General features: G+C 33.1%; 2 protein-coding genes across 2 annotated transcripts; one reads left to right on the top strand and one right to left on the bottom strand.

Annotated features, from left to right (window-relative positions):
• Positions 1–4,902: 4,902 nt before the first annotated feature.
• Positions 4,903–11,383, top strand: LOC104889952 (uncharacterized). The gene is made up of 12 exons (XM_010675294.4): positions 4,903–5,946; positions 7,088–7,287; positions 7,375–7,572; positions 8,016–8,087; positions 8,217–8,312; positions 8,472–8,551; positions 8,815–8,890; positions 8,995–9,205; positions 9,318–9,514; positions 9,626–9,728; positions 9,848–9,937; positions 10,437–11,383. Exons 1-12 carry the CDS (start codon positions 5,421–5,423, stop codon positions 11,183–11,185), a joined length of 2,598 nt encoding a protein of 865 aa, XP_010673596.3. The 5' UTR covers positions 4,903–5,420; the 3' UTR covers positions 11,186–11,383.
• A 2,870-nt stretch (positions 11,384–14,253) lies between these two features.
• LOC104889951 (DNA damage-repair/toleration protein DRT100) lies at positions 14,254–15,791 on the bottom strand. Its single transcript, XM_010675293.4, has one exon. The coding sequence runs from the start codon at positions 15,652–15,654 to the stop codon at positions 14,515–14,517; it is 1,140 nt and encodes a 379-aa protein (XP_010673595.3). The 5' UTR covers positions 15,655–15,791; the 3' UTR covers positions 14,254–14,514.
• Positions 15,792–17,513: the final 1,722 nt, after the last annotated feature.

Here is a 17,513-nt window from a genome sequence, read left to right on the forward strand (position 1 = left end):
TAAAAAAATAGGACCCATGTAATAAGAGAGAGATAGACAAAAAAAAGAAAACGTTGCAATTTGCAAGTAAGAAAGAACGGAGAAAGTAATTTACTACTTCCTCTGTTTCGTTTTAAACGCAACAAATGGGTATTATTTGTGAGATATAAAATATTTATTTGTTGCATTTAAAATGAAACGGATGAAGTATATAAAATGCTCACTAATTACTATTATGCTAGCATGGTTCAGCCCACAATCCTCATCACACACAGGATTTGGCCCAAAATTGGGGTTGGTTACAACAACATAGTGATGTGCTAAAGTGTGGTCCAATATACTATGCTACATAAAGTAAACTCACTCACTTGATTCTCTTTTTTACGCAAGTTTCGTAAGATAGTCTTTTATGAGGTAGAAGTTTGTTATTGTACATAGGCCCATCAGCCATAAGTGTCAAATTGAATGGATGTGATTCTTCCTTGTACTATTTGACACTTACAATTAGAATTAGGTCCATGATGAAAATTTTGAAATAATGCATTAATGTGTTATGTGTACCTCAGCATGAAATTGTTGACATAATGCATTAATGTGTACCTCACTATGAAGTTGATTGATGTTTTTTTTTTTCTTTGTATAAACGTTCAAGTTCAGGCTAGTGATCGTTTATAGGTACCTTTTTTTTAGTGAATAAGGATTTGTCTCACATAGAACCAAACATAATATTAAAGTTATTATAAGCCGAGATGTTCACATTCATTCAAAAATTAGGACTGGTTGAACTTGGACACTCAAAGCCAATGGCTTAGAATTGGTTGATTAGGATGTATTTTTTTTCACTTGAAAAAAAAGTAAGTTTAGGATTAATCAAGTCCAATCATTTGTAAATATAAAGTGTAATAAGGAATAATTAGATTCAACAGATCTGATAAATTCAAATAAAAATATTCCACCCTTAATAATATCTCAACTATGCTTATGCATGATTAAATCCAACTTAAACTAACTGAAAAATTCGACAAATGATAAATGGAAATGAGTGCACGACACACTAATACATTTGATCAATATATGCATCGATATATGCATCAGTGCATGTACATCAGAATGTATATTTGTAAATGTCAATTGTTTGGTTGCTTAAAGTTTTAAAAGACGACGTTCAAAACCTAGATCAACTTCCTTCTATGTCAATTTTCCTTATGACTCTCTCTACACCAACAAAAATATTAAAATTAAGTTTGGATTACATTAATGTGCATTCGATCTTTCTTGTAAAACTAATTGGAAAATAACACAATATATATCAATTATTGACTAGTGAGATAATGTGATTCACAAGAGATATGGAATTGATATGATAGTGTCATAGATTCATAGGGGGATATTGCCTATGTGGCATGTGCCACTACGTTACAAATACCACCCTCCCTAAAGGGCAAAGGCTACATGAGCAGATTATATTCTTGCTGTCTTGCAACAAGTATGTCACGGATTGCCCTACTTCATCAGATTATGTTAGACGATCACAACCAAAATCTTTTGATGTCAATTGTTTTTGTTTTTGGTTTAATGTTTAACCAACCAAATTCTTATTTTAATTAGAAGTTCAAGCTTCTTATGTATACTAATATATTAAAAGGTATTTCTAAATAAGGAATGGTATTAAGTGGCGCTCTTTTTCAACTAAGCGCATTGGTGTAGACAAACTTGATTCCGGTCGTGGATACTACCCTCACAAGACTTTACCAATTAAGTTAGTCGACATCCGCATTTTCGCTTTAGGGTGCGTTCTCCTCAACTTAAAAAATTAAGTTTCAGGTCCAATAAGTTCAAATAAGTTGCAATAAGGTCCAATCAGGACAATAGGTTCCAGTCAGTAGGTCTAATAAGGTCCAATAAGTTCCAATCAGATCTAATAAGGTCCAATAAGTTCAAATCAGGTCTAATCAGGTCCAACAAGGTCCAAATAGTCAATGTTCAACAAACATTTGTATTATTGTCCATTATTTTATTATTCATAATTTCATATCACTATTAGTTGATTATGTTATTATTATAATTTTAATTAAAGTACCAAAATTATATAGTATTATACTTGTATTAGTGTCTATTATTTTATTAAATATTTGTATTATTGTCTATTATTTTATTATTCATATTACTATTAGCTGATTATGTTATTATTAGAATTTTTTATTAAAGTACCACATGTATAGTATTATACTTGTATTATTGTCTATTATTTGATTATTCATATTACTATTAGCTGATTATATTATTATTAAATAATATTATAATCATAGTCAAATAATTAATGTTAACAATAATAATTATTATAATTTCAATATTTTGCAATTCGTCTTTAAATAAGGAGTTAATGCATTCTACTGCCTTCAAGTAAATGAAAATGGAGTGAGAATTTTTCATATGTGCCAATTTTAACTTGTTAGCAATAAATGTTTATCAACTTTGATTTTCTACTAGTGCTTTATAAAATCAAAACAAGACTATTAGATATATTAGTGGTGAAAGTTATGTATAGGCAAATGTAAAAATAGTAATTTTTTTTGTTAAATTAATTATCTAAGAGATAATAATAATAATTATTTTTTTAAAGGACGAATTTTAATAATTATTACTTCATAAAAATTTTGAGGGGTAGTATTTACGTTAGGGGTAATATTTATGTTATTAATGGTGAATTTTTTTGTCTAATAAGGTCAAATAAGTTTCAATCAGGTCCAATAAGGTCTAATAAAATAAGTTTCAATCAGGTCCAATAAGATCTAATAAAATAAGTTTCAATCAGGTCCAATAAGGTCTAATAAGTTTCAATCAGGGCCAATAAGGTCTAATAAGTTAAAATAAAGTCAATAAGTTTCAATCAGGTTAAATCAGGTCCAATAAGTTGAATCAGGTCCAATCAGGTTTAATACGTTCCAATAAGTTCATTCAGGTTCAATAAGTTCAGTTCAGATAAGTTCAGAGCCAATAAATTGAAGAAAACACACCCTTAACGTATGTATTACTTCACTAATCCTTCCCTATTAATGAAGTAAGTGATATTTAGTCCAAAAAACCTTGAAAGTAAACAAAATTATTTAACCATTGAATCAAACTAAAAAAATTCAATAGTATATATCTTCAGTAAAAGCTAAATGATAATTTTTGTAGAGTTTTGCTCATGTAATATCTATACATGGCTTGTAAAATTTTCCTCCAAGTAAAGGGCCATGGATATATTCCAAAAAGGGTTAAATCTTGACGTTAAGACTTCGAAGTATATATGAATTATTTCTTTCAAGCAAAGAGAGAGACAGAGGAGGGTTGTAAACTTGTAATGTTTCTGGGATGACAGCTCTCTAGTGGTGCATGATTAAGGGAAGACATACAAGGAAGTATAAGTCAAGCTCAATTTAATTAGTTTGATGTTGATAGAATTGTCGTATTATGCTAAGCCAAGATAAATAAGTTTCGAAAAAAATTTAGGAGTACTATACACCCATGTGTTTACATATTACCTTCTTCATGACATACTCCCTCCGTTTCCTAAAGATCTTCCCACTTACTGTTCCTACAGATACCAAGGAAAATCAAGTTGTGTGGGACATGGTGTGAGTAAAGTAGGAGAGAAAAGGGTTAAGATAAATAAACAAATAAAAAGGGGGTTAAAGTAGGAGAGAGAAAGGGAGTAAAATTGAATTAATAATGTAATGGTGGACCATATGATAGTGACATGAGAGGGTAAATAGGGAAATTTGTTTTGCCAAATAAGGAATAAAGCAAAAGAGGGAAAATCTTTTGGAAACACCCTTAAACGGAAAGAGGGAAGATCTTTAGGAAACGGAGGGAGTATACTCGAGTGTGTGATTAAATTTGAATTATTTTAATAATAAGTAGTTCTCTTTCTCTTGCTCAATTGAAATATTCTAGTCAAACTCTAAAAATTTAAAGGAAAATCCGTGAACCTTACATGTTTTGAGAATAGGATATGATCTACAACTTAAAATGTTTAGTTTTGGACAATATTTTTCTTATTAAACAGCTCTTTATAAAAAAGAAATTGTTTTATAAAGTAGTTTATACATTTTATTTTATTCGTATAAGTAACCCACGTTGCACCGACATTACACAAAGACATTTATATAGCCTCTTCTTTACCCTGTTGCTGAAGATGCAAGACTAACAAAGTAACAAGAACCACTAGTTAATAGTCCTTCCACGTTTTTTTAGTTTACCTGTTTTAACTGTGTACGTTTATCAATGTATTTCTTTGACCTTAAATTTTATTATATATTAGTAAAAATTATAATAATTGAATATTAATAAAGTATTAACTGAGAGCCAAACAAAATCTTACATGACTATATTTATTTCATACATATTGAGACGAATTTGGAAACTCTCTAATTGTTAACAAAAAAACTTGAATAGAACGGGTTTACAGTAACTTATTGTGCACCGTAAACATATGACATAATCAGTTTTCATTTGATATAGTCAATTTTCTTTCTATATAGTAAGTTATTGTATGATATAGTCCGTTTTCATATGATATATAATCGATTTTTTTCTAAATATAGTCAATTTTTGTGTGATAAAGTCAATTTGAATGTACAATAAATTATTCTAAACACGGTCCGTCCAAAATGTTTTGTATTGTTGATAGCGTCAAGATTTAAAGTGAATGCACTAACAGATTGGAGAGGGAGAAAATGTTATTGAATTTCGAAAACAACATAAGAACCACCAACAATACTCATTAATCACTATAATATTGACTATTTTACATTTTTACTTCTGCTCGCTGCTTTTCAAAGATTAAACTAAAAATTGCCACAAATAGAATCTCACAATTATAAAACTATAAATTCCATCCTTAAACAGTTAAGTATTCTTCTTCTTTATGAAGTACTGTTTTTTCAGTCACATTCTTTTCTGTACATGTGAAACTTAAAATTTTAACTCCACTCAAAATTCAGAAAGTTTACCTCTTTTTCTCAAAACCCACCTAAAGATCCAAAATCGACATTCATCCGTGATTCTTTTATGTCTTTCTCTCTCTTCCCCCATTTCACCCACTTGCAATCTTGCATTGTATCTGAATTTTTTTAATTTTTTTGATGATTTTCTTTGTTTTTATATTCCTGTAAAAATTATTTATATATATGACTTTTCACAAGAAACCATTCTTAGCTTTCACGAGACTGCATTTTATCTGATTGGGGAAAATGTTGCTCTCTTTTAGCTTGATTTTGTCGTCACATATTGTTGAAATCTACGTATAATTGTATAAAGTTCATTCCTTTTTATATATATACATGTGGGTTCATCACTTTTCTTCATTTATTTTTACCCATACTATTCAATTTTTCATTGAATTTGATTAAGGGTTTTTTTGGGTTTTTTATAAAATTGAAGAGGAAAAAAAAAAGATGAGATTTTGGTTATGCAATCAAATTTTATTGACAAGTTTTGTGCTTTTTTTATGTGGTTTTGATGTTTGTTATGCTAAAGAATGTACTAATTCTCCAACCCAACTATCAAATTCTTTGAGATATGAATTTTTTACATCAAAAAATGAGACATGGAAAAAAGAGATTATGTCTCATAATCTTTATCATTTAACACCAACTGATGAAGTTGCTTGGTCTAGTTTATTCCCTAGGAAAATGTTGAAGGAAGAAGATGAATATAGTTGGAATGTTTTATACAAGAAAATTAAGTATTCTAATGATAAAGTAAAGGGTAGTTTTCTTAATGAAGTTTTACTTCATAATGTGAGATTAGACCCTAAATCATTACATGGGAGAGCTCAACAAACAAATTTGGAGTATTTGTTGATTTTAGATGTGGATAGTTTGGCATGGAGTTTTAGAAAAACTGCTGGTTTGCCTACACCAGGAATTCCATATGGTGGATGGGAAGCACCCAATATTGAGCTTCGAGGCCATTTTGTAGGTCAGTCATTTCTCTTTGTTTTGCTTAGCTTATAAACCAAGTGATTAGTTATTTCATGGTATGATTTTGCTCTTATTTTTGTTGTTATAGTTGTTCTTGCTGTATGTAATGATACTTCAAGTGATTAATTATTTCATGTTATGTTTTTGCTCTTGTGTTTTTTTGCTGTTATAGTTGTCTATGTAACATGGGTACTTCTTCTAGGTCACGTACTCGTACCCACAACCGTACCCGATAAGATAGGTATCCTATAGGCTACGCGTACCCTTTCCTATAAATGTCACAATCTTGTCGTTTTCTGTCCCCGTATCCGAATCTGCACCCGCACCCGTATCCGTCTGTGTGCAACCTAGATTGTTGTTGTTGTTGTTGTTGTTGTTGCTGTTGTTGTATGCATGATACTCTATGTGATTAATGATTTCATGTTATGTTTTTGCTCTTATTTTTGCTGTTGTTATATTTATTGTTGTTGTATGTATGACACTCCAAGTGATTAATTATTTCATGTTATGTTTTTGCCCTTATTTTGTTGTTGTTATAATTGTTGTTTTTGTATGTATGATACTTTTTTGTGTTAAGAGTTTGGTAAGCTGCTTGATGATTGATTATAATACAATTGTTTCAACTTTTATCCAAGAGTGATAATTGAATATGTTGGAGTGATGTGAAAATACTTACTACATCATATATTTTGGTTTTATGGCTTCTGTGTATCTCTGAACTTATCAAAGCTTATTTAGTTTATTACTGAGAAGGTGAACTCGGATAGCTCCTGTTTTGACTACTAGAACATTGATTATGTGTTATACTTCCTCCGTTTTAAAACATGCAACGATTTTTAGTGATATAAATATTAAGGAGATGAAAAATGATTAGTGGTAAAGGATCCAAGTGATTAAGGAGGGAGTGATAAAAAAATTTCCAAAACGAGAATTGTGTTGTGTGTACTTGAAACTGTCAAATTTATCAAAAAACGGATGAAATTTGTGGTTATATTCTAGATATGACTTGAATATGCATGCTGTTAAGGTGTACTTCTATGTTAATTTAGTTCCATAAAATATTTTGTGAATTGTAAGTGATCATGTTTGCTGTTAAGAGAAAAGATTTCGAAAATGTGAATTTTTTGCCATGTATGAAGGGCATTACTTGAGTGCAACAGCACAAATGTGGGCAAGCACTCATAATGAGACTCTTAAAGCAAAGATGAGCGCATTAGTATCTGCTCTCAAGGAGTCTCAAAATGCAAGAACAGGATATCTTTCTGCATTTCCACCTGAACTCTTTGACAGATTTGAAGCTATACAACCTGTTTGGGCACCTTATTACACTATCCACAAGGTACAAATTGTCCGTCTAATTTCAAAAGATCGACAATATTATTTTCTTTTCTCCAATGCTTAGTAGCGTGACTGATTGGCTTGGCAGATCATGGCAGGCCTCTTGGATCAGTATAATCTTGCTGGCAATGCTGAAGCTCTAAAGATGGTGACATCGATGGCTAACTACTTTTACACGCGTGTCCAGAATGTGGTAAAGCAGTACAGTATTGAGCGACATTGGTTGTCACTAAACGAAGAGACTGGTGGCATGAATGATGTCCTTTACCAGCTGTACATTGTCACGGTTGGTTAATTATATGATCTTCCTTGCTCTCTTGTACAAGTTATAATTAGTGGTCTATGTTCTCGTCACCTTCAAAAAGAAATTCATATGAAAGCAGAGCTGATGAAATCCAATAAGCTCAGTTCCGATAAGTCAGGTGAAGAGAGCACAGTCTGAATTGCAGGAATGGTTTTTGAATAAAAGAACATCAACTTCTATCAAAGTGAAGTTAATGATTATCTTAAATACATATGCTTGCTGATGTTTGTTAGCGAAGCAAACTAATTAGAGAATCAATGTGCCAAATAAATTTGTCTTGAATATAATCTATTGAAGTATATGATGTTATTGTCATATGGAAGTTGTTTGTTCATGCAATATATGTGTCATGCATGTTGCAAGATCAGGTTCTAGGATCCATTTTATCACTCGTCTTCTGAGTTGCTTCTTCTGGTTATATACAGGGTGATCAGAAGCACTTATTGCTGGCTCATCTTTTCGACAAACCATGCTTTTTAGGAGTTCTTGCAATGAAGGTACCAAATCACCTGTTTTTGGCTATCCTCTGCATCTGATTTGGTTACCAAGTCATGCATGCATATACGTGTCTGGATCAAACTAAGATTGCTCAAATTACTTACATGCCCATGTTTACCATCTTGAAGGCTGATGATATATCTGGATTTCATTCAAACACACACATCCCAATCGTTATTGGTGCTCAAATGCGATATGAAATAACGGGTGATGAACTATACAAGGTCAGTCAGTGGCTGCATTATAGTTAGTCGCTCTCATTTTCATGTCAATTGTCGGTTTATAGCATCTCATATGATGGTAAGGGATCTGTTTCTGATCTAGCGGACCATAATATGTATAGATTCAGAGGTTTTTGTCTAATATCCAAATTGCTTGAGCAGGAAATAGGAACATTTTTCTTGGATGTTGTAAACTCCACCCACAGTTTTGCAACAGGAGGAACTTCAGTGGGAGAATTCTGGTACTGAAATCGTGAACTTGCTCTTATTTATCCTATAAACTAGGGTAGATTTTGTGTACATCGGGTGTTTTAGATATATATAAAAAAGGCTTAATCAACCAAAATCCCACAAGAATCACAAAGGTGCTTTTTCTATATAAAACAGGCTTGATCAACCAAATTCCCACAAAAATCACAAAGTATGTTTTATGTAATAACCCTTTGTATATTATATTTTGTGCTTTAATCATGATTACTGATTCATGCTATGTAATTTCCCCTAGGGCTGACCCAAAGAGATTAGGTGACAGGCTACATACTGAAAATGAAGAGTCTTGTACAACTTACAATATGCTAAAGGTATGTATGCTCTCTGTAGACCTATGCTAATAAGCAACTTAATGGCAAACTTGAATCTTGAATGTCTATCTTAGACAAGCTCTTTCATGGATGTTGTCTTTTAGGTTTCACGTAACCTTTTCAGATGGACCAAAGAAATGACTTATGCAGATTACTACGAACGGGCGCTCACCAATGGTGTGCTAAGCATACAGAGGGGTACCGAGCCTGGTGTCATGATCTATATGTTGCCTTTAGGGCACGGTGTTTCCAAAGGAAGAAGCTATCACGGCTGGGGAACACAGTTCAGTTCTTTCTGGTGTTGCTATGGAACAGGTCTGAACTTCTTTTTACTTTATGGCTATTTATACTTCTGAGGCCATTTTTACTGTCAATTTTTCTAACAAATACAAACTGAAATGATTCTCATTGTCTTTCTTTTGAAAAGGAGTTGAATCATTCTCAAAATTAGGAGATTCAATATACTTTGAAGAGAGGGGAAAAGTACCTGGACTCTATGTTATTCAGTACATACCAAGCACACTTGATTGGACTTCTGCACAAATATCACTAACCCAGGTTGTAGATAATGCTGTTTCCTGGGATCAAAACCTGAAAGTAAAAGTTACAGTTTCAGCGAAGGAGGTAACATAATAATCTAAACAGATTATTTTTAAAATTAATAATAGTGCATTTCTCAGTAAGTTGTATTTCTAATCCTGCTGTAAGACATTCTAATATAGTTCCGTTATTCAGGGTTCAGGGACAGCTACCCTAAATTTACGCATACCATCTTGGACATCTTTGAGTGGTTCAAAAGCCTCGCTAAATGGAGATGATTTTCCTTTGCCTGATCCAGGTTTAAATTTATCATATTTTCTATTTAATCACTAGCAACCACCAGCACTTATATTGCGAACTAAACAATATCATTAAGTGCACTAACAAAAGGGTTACACTTTTCAATATGTTGGCCAGGTAATTTCCTAACAATATCCAAAAACTGGGGCAACAACGATGTAGTTGAACTGCAGTTTCCGCTGGTCCTTAGAACAGAATCTATTCAAGGTAGATCTTTATCTCCAATTTGAGCTTTTAAAACCTACTCCAAGTTTTTTCAATTTATAATTCTTTCTACAGATCTTTCATAGTAGTCTCCTTTTTGGTTTAAGATGGTTAGAGATGATACATTAATACATTATGAGGATGAGAAACTCTCAACTTAGGATGTGTGTCTCTTCACATGAATTTTACTAATCTGAACTGATGTCAACTTACCCTGAACTTATTGGACCTTACTAAAACTTTTAGACCTTATGATAACTTATTGGGCCTCTTTTTTTAGCGCACCTTAGCCTTTATCTTAACTTATCGGCTCTTATTAACCCTTATCTGAACTTATTGGCTCTTATCAACCTTTATCTGAAATTGTTTTTCCTGGATCAAGTGAAAATAAGGCGAGTAGAACTAAGCCTTATTTGCTGTTGATGTTGCTCTCTTTTGGTGATAGATTACAGAAGGAATAGATAAGAATCATTCAACTAATTTGTATTGAACTACATTTCAGATGATCGTCCTGATTTTGCCTCACTACAAGCAATATTATACGGACCTTACTTGCTTGGAGGTCTATCAAGGGGTGACTATGACATTCAAACTGGATCATTCAACTCTATTTCAGACTGGATAACCCCTGTTCCAGCAGACTATAATTCCAATCTAGTTTCCCTATCTCAAGAAGTTGAAAACTTGAAGTTCTTCCTCTCAACCCAAAACCAACTTACTACAATGCAAGGATCTCCGCAAGCTGGGAATGATACTTATGTTCATGCTACTTTTAGGCTCATTTTGAAAGATCAATCTTTAAAGAAAAGGAAACACGCGATACCAAAAAGTTTCATCGGTAAACTAGTCATGTTAGAACCTTTTGATCTTCCAGGAATGGTAGTTGCTCACCAAGGGGGAGGTAACGTACTAACTGTTATAGATGCAGCAGCTGATAAACAATCTGCTGAATTTCTCATAGTCCAGGGATTGAATGGAGTCGATGGAATGATCTCTTTAAGAACGAAAGAGGGCTGCTTTGTGTACAGTGATATTGGCTCTAAATCTGACCTGAATGTGAAGCTAAGCTGTGAATCAAAGAGTTCGGATCCTTCGTTCAAGAACGCGGTGAGCTTCATATGGAATGAAGGTCTTAAGAAGTATCATCCTATTAGCTTTGTGGCAAAAGGGTTAAGAAGGAGCTATGTTCTTGAACCATTATTTGGATTGAGAGATGAATTCTATAATGTTTACTTCAATATCACTAAATAGTAGATCACTAAATTTCTTTGTACATTGCTAGGTCCATAAATACTAGGTTTCCACTTATTTTTTTTCTTCTTCACTTCTATAAAAGTAACAATTCAACCGAGAAGACAATGCTTCTAATTGATCCTCTTGATGATGTATTGAAGACTTCTTGTTTGCTCATTCAAGGTTGGAAAATAATAAGTTTACTACTTCCTCAAACTCCTGCTAGCTTTATGATAGTTTCCTAAAAATATATTCACTATTAATTTCTTTTATTGTATTTGTATATTATTTCCTCCGAAACATAATAACTCCAACAAATGAATAATTTATACCTCACGAATAATACTCATTTATTGCATTTATTATGTTACGTAAGTAGTATAAATTAAAAAAAATATTAATATAAAAGTAATCACCTAACAATATTTTTATAATAATAAATGTTATTATAGTTTTAATAATTAGGTAATCACAATTCACAAGATTCATACTTTTGGCAAAGAAGCAAAACAAAAGATTAATTAGACGGCTTATACGTAGAACATTATCTTCACTTAGTTGGAAAACTAGTCCCGTTAAGAGTGTCTGAGTGTGTCCAAATCATCTTATTTTCGCTTAGGTAGCGTTTGGGAACCTAAATTTCATTTCAATTTTCTTACTTCAATTCTAGAAATTCAAATCATGCATTTGAATTCCGAATCCAATTCCTCAAACTCGTTTGGGTAACATGGGAATTGAATTCCAAATCCAATTCCTCAAACTCGCTTGGGAAATATGGAAATTGAATTTGAATTTGGGCGTTGGTTGGAGTCGCCGGCGGAAGGGGAGGGAATAATGGGGAATTTAGAGGAGCGAGAAAAATATAATGGGCGAGAAATTTAAATGACAGAAGGATGGGGTGAGATTTATACTATGTGTTTTTAACTTGGGTTAGAATTGCATCGGAACTGACCTAATTCCAACTACAATTCCATTGAAAACCCAAACAAGTGAATTGAGATAATTCCATCCGTTGAAATGATATGATGGTTACCAAACAGGCTCTTAACTTATTTGAAATGACGATACCGAAAATTATCATCTTAACAGACTTTATTATTCTGTTATTTAGGTGGCAAAAGGCCCAAAATGCAGGGCCAACTTTTACCATGCTCAATATTTCCCTGGAACAGGGCCCCTTGATTGTGAGTGCCGCAAAATAAAGAAAGTTCAAATAGTAAAAAGAGAATGTTTATCTGCTTATTTGGGCTACTTTCTTTTCATGATATGATTATATGAAATGAAGAATCATGAATGGATGAGTTATTGCATTATTGAAATTTTCAAATATGAGTTCGCACAGGGCCTCTATATAATTCAAGACGGGCTTGTTAAACGGTTTGGATGAATTGTAAATTATCGTCTAGGAAACATGGTATGCAGTGCTTTTCCTCTTTCTTGAAGAAATAAAGAAGGGCCTCAATCGAAACATTTCCATGTGCATGAATTTATTAGTTCAAAGGCCATAAAGTGATTTTGTGTTGTGCTTTCATTTACAGAATAAGATTATCAACAATTTCATTTTCACATGTATCTAGTTCTCCCCAAAAAAACAAAAATTAATGCTTGCCATCAACAATTTGGTTGGTGGCAATAAGTCACCTTTATTAGTTTCAACCCTACTAAACTTAGTTTGTTATCTTTATTAATATGCTCTTTTCATATGTAATCTTTCTTCCACTTTTAGAAGTTCTTTTCTTCTCGCCTGTAATAGTAAGGTTTATTACATTAATGGTACTTGAAAAGTCTATTTTTATGTTCAAAAGGTTGAGTCATCAATCGAGATTTCAATCCATATCATCAAAATACTAGTTGTGACTTGTGAAGGCCTTCACTTAGGCCTGTTTTATTCGACATGAAACAACTGAACTAAACTGAAATGAATAGTGATATGTGAGAGTAGTATTGTACAGAGCTAAACTGAACTGAACTAAAAAAAAATTGGGAAATACATGTTCTTATAAAGTTATACAAAGTCATCGAATATTACCCATGGAAAAGTTGAAGCCATATACTTGGAGGCTCTAGCTACACCAAGTATAATTTTAGTTGATTGTATTAATTAGAAATTTTTATGTTAAAAATTTCTAGATGTATATTTACAAATCTAATTCATCAATCATCATAGATGTTGTATGATGTTTTAACAATAATATCATTATTTGTCCCTATTAAAAATAATAATGGAACCAAAAGTTTGTTCACTTTCAACACTAATATAAATTTGACCAAAACAAGGCAAAATCTTCAAAAAAAAAATAATCATATGGAAATCCTTTAGAGATATCATCATGGAGAAATAATAGACCAATCATAGCCCTCAAATTACTTTTTGATTCAATCACAAAGTAAACGCATCTTCTTTATTTGTACCCTAACAGGACCAACACTTTAACTTGTCATGTTAAAGAGCAGCTGGAAACCAAGAAGATAAGCTCCTTCAATCTTTATGATGGGTGCACAAGAGGGGCTAGGCCCCAAAAAAAGAAAGGCAAAAAATTGAACAGAAACAATTCTAGGAAGCCTACTCCTACAATCATAAAGATTCTTCCCACGTTTTGGAGACGAGTACATAACTCATTTCACTCTTTTATTGGCGAACCAGTCTGCTACTTTGTTTACTTCTCCGTAAATGTGAAGGAAGAAGATTTTTCATCGCATGTCTTTTATTAAGGCTCAACATTGTCACACAAGTTAAACATACTTACTCCCCTCCATAAAAACGCCTCATGTAGTCATGTCGCCAAGCTAACACCCTAACTTTTGTTACTATGACCAACTGAAAAAAGTTCAATTACCACTTCTATGTTAGATTCATGAGGTACGATGATGTAAATTTAAGATACGCATTTGTTAAGGTGGAGATTTTATGGTCACATTTACATGTGCAATTAAGTAAGGATGTTCTTTGTACAATAACTACTATTGCAACCAATACATTTCTTTCACTCTCACATGAGTTGCATGTGAAATAATTAATATTGCCATCAATTCACTACATTAATCAACATTCTCAATTGATATTTGTCCTTTAGACACCTTAGATATACAAAAGATCTTAAAATCTTGTACTACCTCCGTTTTTTATTATTTGCAGCGATTAGACATTTTCCCTCTCTATTTTATGTTAAATCGTTGCACATAATAAAAAAACGGAGGTAGTATCAAATTATGGAAAAAATGAACTAATGATTTTAAGATAACGACTATTGATACATAATTTCAGTGACAAGTTACACACATAATTAAACACACACAAACACTTATATATAAATTCCTAAGTAGCTTAGTGAATTTTTTTTTTACTCTTAACATCTTTTACTAAGTGGCTTGCCACATAGACAGGTATTGTAAGCAAACGACGACGCTTCAAGGTGATCATAAGGAGACCCGGCTGGAATGGGCCCACAAAGTTGGTTATGGCTCAAATCCAAATGCCCAATGTAGGATGCTAAGGATATGGACTTGGGTATTGGCCCGCTAAGCCGGTTGTGAGACAAATCCAAAACCATAAAATAAGACTTCGGCCCGAAAGAATCGGGTAACCGACCCGCCAAAGCATTTCGGCTCAAATTACATATACTCACACCCGAATTTAACAAACTCTTCGGTATTTGACCCGAAAACATATTACCATCAAGGTTCAACGTGGCCAAAACCGGCATTTTCCCGAACATATCGGGTATTGAACCCGATAACCGATTTAAAGAAAGATCCAAATCCGAAAGGCGGTAAATACTAGCTAACGAGACCGGAACCGGCCCAATAAGACGATTACCACTTAACAAAGCCCGACTCATCATCTGGAGCTTACCCATTTCCCTTGGTAATTCACCAGATAACTTATTATTCCTTAGGTCCAAATGCATTAACCGGCCCAAATTAACAATAGACCGTGGAATTGGACCCGAAAGACTATTATCAGCTAAATTTAAAACCGTGAGCTCCTTTAAACGACCAATATCACCCGGTATCCGACCCGAGAACCGATTTCCAATTAAATCGAGCGTTCGAATAAACAGTAGTGAGGTAATACAACCCGGGATTTCACCCGAGATCCCCTTCCAATCAGCAATAGTGAGACTACTAAGTCGCTCTAGCTTACAAATAGCCGGGGATATTGACCCGGTCATGAACCCGGTTCTGTGGGCCCGTTCAAAGATCGGGTCCTCAGATTCACCCCGTAAGTTAATGTCGGCAACCCGATGAATATACGGGTCGCAACTTACACCGTACCACCCACGGCAACAATCGGATCCGGTCCAAGAATTAAAAATACCCAAATACGGTTCATGAAGGGCAGCTTTTATAGACAAAAGAGCTGCCCGGTCTGATGGCGGGCAACCACTAACTACCGTTGTAACGGTCATTACAACGGCCCAAAAAATATAACTAACTTTCATATTTAAGTGAAAATGTAGAGTGAAGTGAGTAGTGAGAAGGCACATCAATGGTAAACAAAGAAAAGTAGGGGTGTCCTTATATATAAGGGAAGATGGAGAGTGGTAGTAAATGACTGTTTTACCCTTATGAATTTAAGTAAGAATTGAGATAAGGATCAAAATTAATGAATTATTTAAAATAAGATATGGAATTTAATAAAAGGAAGAAATTATTGATGGTTAAAACTTAAAAGAAAGAAGAAGGAAGGAAGGAAGAAGGTGGTGTGAGTGGTATGGGCAGTGCCCATGTGAAGGGTTGTTCAATGTTAGGTTCAGAATTTCAGTGTTTTGGGTCCTGATGTTTTCAGAATGTTAAAGGTGCACCTTAATTTCTGTGGGTTTTTTTCCTTTTAAAATAATTTACATAGGAGTAGCCTAAGAATCTATGTTACAAAGACAGATAGGGGTGTCTAAGTGTCCGACTCGGCTATTTTGTAGAAAAAAGTGAAGTTTTTAGTTTAAAATGAAGTATCCAAGTAAAGTGTCTTGTCAGTCACGATACGACATCCCGTTTTTGAGGTAAATAAAGGTGTTGGAGTAACACGGCTAAGAATAATTCATTATGTCACATTTAATAAGTTGTGTGGATGTAATCTTTCTTCTGTGTTTCAACCTATGAATCAATTTGAGGTCCATGAACTAGCTGAAGCTACAGTTCATATTTCACTCTGTACATCACTCAATGCTACACTGTTACCTACACTAGTAGCTAGTGCAAGTATACTTTTTAATCAATAAAAAATTATTCTTCCTCAATGAAACGTTTGTTTTTCACGCAATCCAACATGCTTCTTTAATATTTTTAGTTATGCACACGTAAAAAGTATAAAATAATTATAATTTGATAGTATGCATCGAGACGAATCTAACAAGATCTCACTTGACGAGTTTTTCTTTATATAATGACGATTAATTAGAGTCATAATTGATCAGTGAATAGTGTTGTTTCATCTAATGTTTTATTTAAAACAAAACGGTGGAAGCATCAAAGAATGTATAACATTGAAATGATCATTAGGTTACGTATAAGAATTTTTGTTTATTTTTTGACAAGTGGTTGACCAACGACATCATATTTGATGAAAATGGTTAAAAGTTAAGTTGTTTGGTTGGTTGTAGACTTGTAGTCTTGTAGACGATATAAATTTCATAAAAAGGCATGAGTACTTAAGAGCAACTCGAACGATAGTTATTAGGTCCCAACTTGCAATTTACCAATAGTTGGAGCTAATAGTTTTGTTGTTGGAGAGAAAGCAAGCTAGCTTTGGTAAGCCAAGTAGCTCCACAAAGCTACTTGCTTTGTCAATTTTTTGTGAGCTCCACTTCCACTTTTCTCTTTCATATTTTAGTTTGGGACCTACAAAAACTACAAGTTGTAGTTTTCCAATGGGAGAGGTTGTAACTTGGGAATGTTGTAGTTTGGAAATCTGATGTGACACACAAAGCTACAAATGGTTGTAACTTGCCATTGTAGTTGCTCTAAAGCAATGAAGTCACTGACTTCTTCCATACGAGTTAAGAGTAAACAGAAATCGAAAAGTACCTGAATTTTGCCAAAAGTTACAGTTGATGACCTAGAACATTCAAAAGCTATAGTTAAGAATCTCAAAGAAAGCATAAGTTATATTTTTGCAACATAGAAGGTAATTCGGGTTAAATGATTACTTGAAAATTATACTTCTATTTTTAGCCTTGATCCCAATAGGTAGAGGAATAATCAATTCTAATGATACTAGAACTAAAATACTATTTTATATCAATGTTCAAAAATGTTGAAGTATATCTAAACTCATAAAATGACTAAAAGTTTCTATTTAATATTTTAATTACGTTTAGACATAACAGAAGTTACAATTCTAATCTGT

This window comes from Beta vulgaris, chromosome 4, assembly GCF_026745355.1.
Source record: "Beta vulgaris subsp. vulgaris cultivar EL10 chromosome 4, EL10.2, whole genome shotgun sequence".
NCBI lineage: Eukaryota > Viridiplantae > Streptophyta > Magnoliopsida > Caryophyllales > Amaranthaceae > Beta > Beta vulgaris.

What these genes read in the sequence shown, in the direction of transcription:
- LOC104889951 (XM_010675293.4), bottom strand. Translation starts at nt 15,654, where the DNA reads ATGTGCCTTCTCACTACTCACTTCACTCTACATTTTCACTTAAATATG.
- LOC104889952 (XM_010675294.4), top strand. Translation starts at nt 5,421, where the DNA reads ATGAGATTTTGGTTATGCAATCAAATTTTATTGACAAGTTTTGTGCTT. An exon ending in CAACTTACAATATGCTAAAG is followed by an intron (nt 8,891 to 8,994) that starts GTATGTATGCTC and finishes GTTGTCTTTTAG; the next exon opens with GTTTCACGTAACCTTTTCAG. An exon ending in TTACAGTTTCAGCGAAGGAG is followed by an intron (nt 9,515 to 9,625) that starts GTAACATAATAA and finishes TCCGTTATTCAG; the next exon opens with GGTTCAGGGACAGCTACCCT.